General features: G+C 25.9%; 2 protein-coding genes across 2 annotated transcripts; one reads left to right on the forward strand and one right to left on the reverse strand.

Moving 5' to 3' along the window:
- The first annotated feature begins 1,661 nt into the window (after positions 1-1,661).
- LOC108550054 (MKI67 FHA domain-interacting nucleolar phosphoprotein-like) lies at positions 1,662-3,275 on the forward strand. The gene is made up of 4 exons (XM_017903654.1): positions 1,662-1,843; positions 1,944-2,180; positions 2,841-2,949; positions 3,034-3,275. Exons 1-4 carry the CDS (start codon positions 1,706-1,708, stop codon positions 3,273-3,275), a joined length of 726 nt encoding a protein of 241 aa, XP_017759143.1. The 5' UTR covers positions 1,662-1,705.
- A 186-nt stretch (positions 3,276-3,461) lies between these two features.
- btn (buttonless) lies at positions 3,462-9,928 on the reverse strand. Its single transcript, XM_017903655.1, has 4 exons — positions 9,642-9,928; positions 8,113-8,420; positions 5,541-5,701; positions 3,462-3,551 (listed from the first exon to the last, which is right to left on the reverse strand). The coding sequence occupies exons 1-4, from the start codon at positions 9,926-9,928 to the stop codon at positions 3,462-3,464; spliced, it is 846 nt and encodes a 281-aa protein (XP_017759144.1).
- Between the last annotated feature and the right edge of the window lie 522 nt (positions 9,929-10,450).

Raw genomic sequence — 10,450 nt, forward strand, 5'->3', positions numbered from 1 at the left:
ATTATTGAAATATTTGTAAAACATTTGTAAATAATTCTGAATATTTATAATATATTTATGTATTTTCAGTTATTAATACTTATAAAACATACTTACACGTATTAATTAAAAAACTTGATATATTTTGATATAAATGCATTAAAAAGGTTATCATATTAAAACATTCTTTATTAAAAAATAATTGAATATGAACCTTATAAACTATAATAAGAACTATATTGTAGAATTACTATAATATATGAACATTAAAGTTTAGAAAGAATATTTCTTCTAATTAATTATAGACATACATACAAGCTTTAAATTATACTTTGCGACAATTTTCAGAATTATTATCCCTGATAAATTAATATTACTTAACGCAATTATTACTTATTAGTAAACTGTTAATAATAATTAATTAGTAAAAGATGATCTCTGTTGAAGTTTAATTAAAGATTAGTGTGTTATGAAGAAAACCATTTTAGTGCAGATTTCCATTTACTCCTTATACACTTTGTGCAAATAGTGCTATTGAGTTTCATACATACACACATAGTGATAGTTTCAGATGAAATAAAGTGAAACATGCAATGCAATTTTTTACAGGGGTACTTGATACCACTCTAGTACAATGTATAAAACATTATACGTAAATTAACTTAAATAGAAAGTTCACTATTGGTTGTATTTAGTATTTCATCCTAGAATTTCTAATATTAATAAGAGAGTTCCTTAAACTAATAACAAAGTTTCTCAAACTTATATAGAGATTTTAAATTAAAATTACTTTTTTTGGTGTATAAAATTTAAAAAATTATTTATTATCATCTATGTCTTGACCTTCGATATTCAAAAATTATTTCTACAATATTTGAAATATTTATAAATGACCAAAAAATAAAAAACTGAACTAATTATTATTTATATTAAAAAATTCAAATTAAAATGATTCAAGGGAAAATAAAATCTTTTTACAAAAAAATTTAGCTGGAATTGAAAATTTTACAAATTTATACAAAAATGTTATAAATATCACAGAAATTTGATCAAGACTTTGTTAATAATAAAAATAATAATAAAAATAGAATTGGAAGAAAGACAGGTATTATCTATGTTACATAGATTAAAGTAAAAGAATGAAACATATAGTTTATTATAATCAAAACTAATTTGTTACAAATAAACAACCACGTATGAAGAGAACATTCAATAAACACTATGCACGGTTATTCGTGTTTGATATTAAAAGAATCAGATTAGAGTTAATTTATTTACACGTTTGTGCATTACATATGTTCGTATTTTACTATATTTTAAAATTAATTATAATATAATATAATTAAATTGTATTAATTAACAATAGAATATTAATTAAAGTATTAATAATACAAGATAATATATAATTTTACTATATAATCTTATCCAATCCGATATGAAAACACTTATTATCTCTTATATGAAATATCACACACACAAGAACCATAAAATTTGTTTTTTAAATAATATTTGTTTGAAATCAATATGTAAGTAAATATTTCGGTATAAGGAACATTATTTTCTGTTCCAGCCTTAGACTTTTACATACTTGCAAAATTTGTGAATAGATGTGAAAATATATTCATAGTGATTTCCACCTAGTGGCAAAAGATTCCACCATTTTATTGATTTTGGGAATTTATATAGTGTATGGAGTGTTCTTTAATTGTATCATTGCAAGTTTAAAATGAAAATTAAAAAAAAATCGAATGCATTGAGGGTTCCTCCCGTTAAGAAAGCCATAAGAGTTAAACGTAAATCATCAGATATCGAAGAAGAATCAACAGTATTCAAAGCAATAGAAAATGTTAAAAAAGTATTAGAGGTTAGATCATATTTAAACATAACCTGCATGTTACGATATTTAATTATAAGTAATTGAATCATACTAAACTCATAATTAAAAACTATTTTTATTATTGTAGAAGAAAAATATTGAGGAAACAAAAACACTACCACCATTAGTATCAAAACATGCAGAAGTAAGAAAATCACATAAAATTACTAAGGTCAAAAGGAATCGAGGAAAACGTCGAAAAGTATATCCAAGGGGTATAGTGTATTTAGGTCATATACCTCATGGATTTTTCGAAGAACAAATGACAGATTATTTTAAACAATTTGGAGAAGTAACTAGAGTACGTGTTGTTCGCTCAAAGAATGTAAGTATTTCTATTATGTTTAATGTAAATATCTATTTAAGTTACAAGCTTCGACATATCAAATTCTAATATGCTCTGTAATTATATAATAGTGGAAGTATATGCATATTTAAATAAGAGAAATAGATATTCTGGGTTATAATGTACAACAATGTTGAATTATATATATTGTAAATGATGCTTTTATGAACAAAGACAATTATCATGAAAAATTTTAATTAAATTTCTAATAAAATATTCATGGATGTGTGGTTAAGGTGATATTTTTGCCTTATTTGTATCTATAGAACACATTGACAATGTTTGTATATAAACTTAAGAATAATTAATATTTTGTCTGAGTAAAATTTGAAGTTCTTATCTTTCATATATTAATTAAATCTTTTATTATCACTTTTTAATATATACTTCAACAGTTTTTCTTTTTTTTCACAAAATTGACCAGAATAGACTAAAGATTTTCAATAATTCTATAAGAAAAAATTAATTTGACTTAATTTTAATAACAAAGAGGATTAATTACTTTATTATTATTCAGTAGAATATTATCATAGTCAGTATATTTGACATAACGATATATTATGTGATAATATAATAATATAAAAATAAAATCTCTGGTACATAAAATAATAGTATATTAATCGTAATATCAATTTTTAGTCTGGTAGAAGCCGTGGTTATGGATATGTGGAATTTATGTATCCTGAAGTTGCTAGAGTAGCTGCAGAAACAATGAACAATTACCTTATGTGTGGAAGATTATTGAAAGGTATCATACTAAAACTTTTTACAGTGTTTTTAAAAGAAATGTTTCAATTGTGTTATGTTAATATAATTTAATATTTTTATTTAGCAACATATATTCCACCTGAAAAACAGCATAGACGCTTTTTTGCTGGCACATCATGGACAAAAGAAATTTATCCTAAACTCATAAATAGAAACGAAGTTAACAAATTAAGAAATAGAGATATTGGAAAAAATGAGCATAGGAGTTTTATACAAAGCACAAGGGATAAATTATCTGCTTTACAAAATAAGTTAAAAGAAAAAGGTTTTGATATTGAGTTTATACCAGTAGATGGTTCTAAATAATATTACATAAGTGTTGTTAATTTTTTATTGAATACAATAATAAAAACGCATTTATTCATAATTATGGTACAGATGTCGAAATTATGTATATTACATATTATATTATAATTAAGTATTTTTGGATTACACGATTTTGTATTTACAGTTAAACATCATGTGAAATGTTTAGCATTGAACAAATAATTATCAAGAAATATTAAACTTTTCTGATTCATTTCGTAATCCTGCTTTTGTCCTCTTCCATTTCATACGTCTGTTTTGAAACCATACTTTTACCTAAAAAATTAGAAACATTTTTCATTGTTAAAATTCAATAGTAATTACTGTATAGTTATATCTTTATTAAATGATAATTCATGTTGCATTATTATCTATTTAAGATTGAGATTAATAATGTTTACTTAATAATTATATTTACGATCAACATATTGTTTTCTAAATTTTATTTTATCCATTTAGTTATATTTATATATTTTGTATATTGTACATATACATATATTTTGCCCTTTAGCTTTTACAAATATTTGAATGTCTTTTATCATAGATTGGAATTATTTCAAATATCGTACAAATTTATTTAATGCGGTAAGAAAATGGTTTTATAAAAGACTTTTTGTATTTATAAAAGTTTAAAGAGTTTTAAATATTCAAATTAAGCAACATACATTATCAATCTGTATATGTTAGCATTGATCATTTCAATTCCATCTGATGTACATACGACAAATACAAATTTCTCATTAACAACTTTTTATTTTATCAATGAAGTAAGTAAAGAGGAAAATTATTAAATCTGTTGACTTTTCTTTTGCATTTTATACATTATCATTTTCTCTATACTATAGTAATATCGTTTAAGGAAATTTAATGATTTAAATGACTATTAGGTCATTGTCTTAAGTCTAAATGGATTATTATTACTCAAGTGTAGAGGGATGTGTCCTAATAGAAATATAGCATTTCATAGTGATGACATGCTAATTGTAAGTTAAATTATATCTCTGAAATATATATTTTCAAATAGGACACTTTTTCTTATTTTAACCTGCACAATAAAACTCATATTTCAAATTTTAATTAATCATTTAAATTCTCTCTATACAAAGTAAATCACGCAACTATAATTTATTACGATATTATAAAAATTTGTTGGTATCAAGAGAAATATGAAATGTGCAATAATTATCTATTTATGTTTTCACTTATCAAAATACGAAGGTCACTTTGAGTTATTTTAATGTGTATTGAATACATAATAAAACATTATTAAGTTATATATATATATATATAGGGTCAAATAAAATTTGAAATGAACTTTAGCATTATTGAACTGCGAGATACGAGTCTTGTTCACGATTTTTGGCGATTTAACGCTACTTGGTTGTTATTTTTGAGGGCATTTAAAAAATGATGTTTACCGCGAGTTGTCTACAACTTCAGAACACGTGTATCAAATGCCTCGTATATTAAATATTAAATGAAATATTTTGAACATTTGTTACATTAAAAATCAATTAAAGGATATCTCGATAACTATTAATTTTTGACTCCGTTTACTCTAATCATTTTTTATTCCGTGTTTAATATATATGTACGAATGATATGATAAAATGTTGCACATTACAGTTAAAACACTCAAAATAACTTTTCTATTTTGATAAAAAAGTGGTACAATAAAAGAGTAATTATTACATTGTATACTCCTATTGATATCAATATTCATTCGGAATATTTTTTCGAGCAACAAATTGCTTAGCAATTAACGATATAGTTGAGTGACTAATCCTGAATATAAAACTTTGATTAATTAATTTCAGTATTTGAAATTGGTTGAAATATTCAGTGATCGATTTGTGAATTAATCTACTTTTATTCTTTAATTTATTAGCTTTAATATGAAATATGTTACATACGTTGATCTTTTTAATTATGTCGAGTGTTATATTTCATTGAATGAAACATCAAAAAAATTTAAGTATATTTATTTGATTGTTTAATTGATATGTTATGTAATGTTATATAATGCTATGTAGCTTAAAATATTTTGCACTGAAAAGTACTAATAATTATTATAAAAGATCGATAATGATATAGTTTTCACGCGTTTATTCCTTTTTATTGCCATTCGTTTAATAAGCCGTTAATATTTAATAAATCTTTAAACATATAATCGAACGTTGCGAACATTATGCAGCGCTTCAGAGACGTATTAAGCTATTACAGGATTAATGAATTTTAAATTTACCTGCATGTATTTTAATTTACCTGACGTTCGGTTAAATCCAAGGCAACTGCTATTTCGTAGCGACGTAAACGTGTAAGATAATTACTATGTGCAAATTCATACTCAAGATGTCGAATTTGATATTTTGTAAATGCAGTTCTTTCTTTACGAGGTTTATCTCCAGTTAATCTTTTATTTGTCTCTGAAATGAAAAATTTTCTGATTTTTATCAATTATAATTATACAATAGTTTTCGAAGTAATAGAAATAAGATTTTTAACGAGGTAATAATAAGATAAAGTATTATTTCATGTTATATAAAATATAACAATAATTGTTTTTATCATATATTTAAATTTTACAGCAAAGATCTATAAATTTGTGAGATAATATTTTCCTAAATTCATAGTGAAAAATAATTAATTTTTTAAAGACTTTTATAATAAAACGATACCAATCTGTAGTAAACTTCATCGTAGCGATTATTGCCACAACGTGTTAGTATTTAATGGATTTATGGAAATATTTTTTGATAATATTACTGTATCCAATGAAGAATTTTAAACTCTGTGTTTATTTATATCTAAGCTTTTATTTAAAAAAAATTAGTTTATATCGAATTCAGTTACGGTTCAAAGTCTAAAATAAATGCGCCGATTTTAATTAAAAATGTAACGAGATTTATTGCTAAATAGCTTCGTTTTGAGCTGCCTTTGTCGCAAATTTTTTATCTTCTATGGAAAGAAACGTTACAATTGACAATTATTTATTATTTATTCTTAAACTTAATATTCCGTAATAATAGTTCGACATAAACTTATACGCGAAATTTATTTTAAGTAGTAATTTAAAGATAATTATTTCATATATCATTAAATATTTGGCGTTATGTTCTTTATTTTTATCAATTAAATAGTAGATCGAAGAATTGTTTATTTCTCAATTGAAAATTTATTTCTGAAATAATATTTGGAATAAGCGTGGCACAATAACTGTAATAATCGTATTAAGCCTATAATAGTCTCATTAGTATTAAGAAATTACTTATTTTCATCAAGATCGAGCAATTAATAATAAATATTAGCTAATAAATAACCATATCGAACAATAAATAATTTGTTTTACGAAGCGACAAGCAAATTGCATATATTTTATTTTATTTTTCATTTGGAATAGTTCATAAAATATTTATTATTCGTTGAATGACTTTAAAAAGCAATTTTTGAATAATGAAATTTGAAGTCAAAAGTTCAAGTCTGATTTGACAAAATGATTAATTCTAGAAATCAACAAATTATGTTTTACATCCAACGAAAAATAACTTGTTTTCGTTCTTGCATTATTATTATCCTCGATAATTTCACGAGGCCATGATTTTAAAATCATCTTCACGAAGTTTGTTTTAAATTAATTGTTAAAATAGTTGTTTATTATAGCCCGAGAAGCTGGAGAGTAGTTATTATATGTATATTATACGAGATTCGTAATTATAAACTGAATGAAATTTTCTCGAATTAACGAATTACGATAAAGTCTAAGTTTAATAACTTAACATCAGATTTCTTGTATTCTCTAGCGGGTATTATATGTAATAACATATAAGCTTGGTAGGTTTTTAACCGGTGTCAGCTTTTTATTCGCAAAGCGGCGGTCGGATGAAAATAGCTGCATATTCGATGCGTCATTAGCAAGCTGCTCCCGCGTGCCAGTTAATAAACGTGCCGCTATAATGTAGGTTGTCGGAATCGCAGGATCATCTGCGGGCGATGATGTATAAAACGTGGTCGGATCGGTGGTAGAGCCCTTAGCGTTGCTTCCGTGCCGCTATCTCATCTATATTTATTAACTGACGTCAATCGAACGAGTTCGCGAAATTTTGCCAATATCATTCTTTTTGCAATTCGACCAATTCATCTTCTAAGCCCGGCATTTATTTTTTAATCAAAATATAACGTCGAGACGTTATTTTGTATTTATTTTCATTGGAAAAAATGCACGCAAAGATTCAAAATTTTTCTATTATCTTTTAGTACAATGGTAGCGAACCTCGTACACAGTGATTTCGATATATGTTATATGTTAATGGAATTTATTCTTCAAATAGTTTTGGTTACGAAAAATGAAACGAATTATAGATTTCTGAAAGTTAATAATAAAGTTAATTTAGAAAACATTCGTAAAGGATTTGAAGTTTGTAATTCTTTTAAGTTAACGATAAAATTTCTACGTAGAATTTTGAATAGTAGATATACTAAATTTGTAAAAAATATATCTAAAGGTAACTATATATGTTATACGTAAATTACCAATTTTTGTCTATTCCTTTTACTAATTTCAGTTAACGAATGCGTAGTTATGACTAAATTTGTTGCCCGAAGAATGAAATTTTATGATGGCTTCATCGTTTATTACACACGACGATGCGAAACGAAAATGACAGTTAAATGATTGATAAATATTTAGACTACGCTGGCTCTATTATAGCCATATTGGCGACGGTTCAGCCATAAATGTAGTTACGTACTAACATACTAACGTACTAACGTACCAATTCATGAGAAATCTTACCAATCTCTATCGATATGCCGATAATATTTTTCAAAATTATCTTACCATGCTCTCGTTCTACAGAACACGCTCCTTTATCGAAGCAATTGTTGCTTAGATTGATGGTGAATCGTGAATCTTGCCACGAACGATATTTCGCTTCGTCCTCTGCGTTTTGCCCAGTGTTTTGACACGATGGAATCTCCCAGGCTCGAAATACCGTCGTAGTCGTAGAAACTTGACGATCCTGAGTTTTTTCGCAGATAAAATCTACAGATTGTTCCGTAGGATTTATATTTACATTTTCCATCGATTCGTCCATTATATCCTCTTCGTCGATGCTAGAATTTTGATGCGAACATTGTTCCCACCTTCTTACGGGAAAGACAATACGTATCATTTCATAACGAAATTTTCATCGGTCATTAGAAAACAGTAATGTAATTTCGAAACTAGTCAGGACACTGTAAACTTTTACGTTTGTCGATTTTTCTTTCGCGTTTTTCTAATGAAAATAATTGATAACCATAATATATAATATGAGTATCGTTTAGGAAACTACTCATGTAGTTGAATGTACCCAAATGCTTTTCATATTTCATTTCAAAATGATGTTACAAATTTCATATTGTTTTATAATAATAATAATAACATATCGATGTCAAAATCTAACAAGATGCAATTAGTAAAATAAAATATTTCACCACTAATAAATAATAATAGCATATATTAATTAATATGCTTATATTGTTAAATTAGTGATGTTATTTTATCTATTAAATATTTCATCTACTTCTATCTACAAAAATATTGGATTTAATTTTTATTTCAAAGCTTTTTCAAACTATTTATGATTTACACGGTTAAAGTATTTTAATTTATTAACAACATTTTGGTTATTTAAATAATTCTTGCTTAAAGAATTTGTTTTTAAATAATTTTATCAATAATTGTAATGTTTTTACCGTCATAAAAATATAACTCTGTAAATATATATATATAAAATGTAAATATATGTAACTTTGTTATCAAACTCTCTTCGTCTTTTATTTTTGAACGTTAGTTTTTAAGAATTATCTAGAACTGCTCATCATCTAGATGCGATGTTAAATTTGTTGCTAATAAAACAGAAAGATACATTTTTAATATTTATTTCAGTCGTAAAGCACATTTTGGTAAAAAGGAATAATTAGTATCTTTCCGTGTTGTAATATTTTCATGTTGTAATTCAAGTCCGATGAGAGTCACTTATGCCTACGCAATTAGTAGTAATTCATTTGGAGCAATAAACAATTATTCTTGATCAGTGATTACTATTTGCGAATTTCAATTTATCTATTCTCCTAATTGCTTTCTTTCAGAGCAATAGAAAGAAGTTGTATTACCTTTCCATTTGGAATTTCGTTTAGAAGCATTTGAATACTTTCACGAGTCGATATATCGTTTTCGATAAAATGCACAATTTTAATAATAATCAATCGCAATTAAAAACGATTCGAAATTGAAATTTACGGTTATGTATTTCTTTAATTCGGTAAAGTAACTTTCATAGAATCTTCGTATTTGCATATTTGCAATTTTAATTACTTCTTTACCTATATATCCTGTAATTTCGATTCGTGTTAGAATGTTGGAAGCTCGTGGTATAAAACGGTGACAAACTAAGTTCATTCAATGTGTTAACCGACGTTGAGATATTGCAGGGATTCGGAAAGTTATCCCAAACGTATCCATGACTCGACAAACTGTCTCGATTTCCAGGAAAGTAAGAGTTTTGAGGATTCATCTGAGAAGAAGGTGGTGTCGACGCCATCGACGAGCTCTCGAAAACATTTTCCGAATATTGTTGCTCCGTCGAAGTTATATTTTCTAGCAAAGACATCTCATCTAAAATGAGAGAAATCTTATGTTACTCTTACCTATTAGGCAGAAAATGCGATAAAAACGAAAAGTATCGAAAGCAAACTACGCGAAATCGTAATAAATATGATAAATATGAAATTAAGAAGATAATAGAAACGTTAATAGAAAGATAAATTTATACGTATATTATACGAGTATAAAACATACCCAACAAAGTTTCGCGTAAAAGTAAGGGTATGAAAGCTTCGAACGATTCCAAAATTAAATTTATACCAATAGATCGAAACGAATATCGTAACTGCGGTAATTGAAATATTATTAATACTTACCGAATAATGTACGAATGCGTTGTTGAACACAGCAATTTCGGGTATTAAGATGTTAGGTTAAGCACAGGTTGAGAATGTTAGATTATAAAGACTTATCGAATCTGCACAAAACGGTTGATTTAAAGGCACCGATTAAACAAATGAAACACTTGAAAGAGCAATTTACTTTGTTATCGTCGTAATTGCACGTGGTCGAAGGAAACCCTACTCCC

This window comes from Eufriesea mexicana, unplaced genomic scaffold, assembly GCF_001483705.2.
Source record: "Eufriesea mexicana isolate 0111107269 unplaced genomic scaffold, ASM148370v2 scaffold2501, whole genome shotgun sequence".
In the NCBI taxonomy this organism is placed as follows: domain Eukaryota; kingdom Metazoa; phylum Arthropoda; class Insecta; order Hymenoptera; family Apidae; genus Eufriesea; species Eufriesea mexicana.

Bases quoted from the DNA above. Each gene is read 5' to 3' on its own strand.
- btn (XM_017903655.1), bottom strand. From the start codon at position 9,928: ATGTCTTTGCTAGAAAATATAACTTCGACGGAGCAACAATATTCGGAA. The intron at 8,421-9,641 runs GTAAAGAAGTAA...CTTTCCCGTAAG, and splicing joins CGAAATTACAGGATATATAG to AAGGTGGGAACAATGTTCGC. The intron at 5,702-8,112 runs GTAAGATAATTT...TTTTCATTTCAG, and splicing joins TTCTGTAGAACGAGAGCATG to AGACAAATAAAAGATTAACT.
- LOC108550054 (XM_017903654.1), top strand. From the start codon at position 1,706: ATGAAAATTAAAAAAAAATCGAATGCATTGAGGGTTCCTCCCGTTAAG. The intron at 1,844-1,943 runs GTTAGATCATAT...TTATTATTGTAG, and splicing joins ATGTTAAAAAAGTATTAGAG to AAGAAAAATATTGAGGAAAC. The intron at 2,181-2,840 runs GTAAGTATTTCT...ATCAATTTTTAG, and splicing joins GTGTTGTTCGCTCAAAGAAT to TCTGGTAGAAGCCGTGGTTA.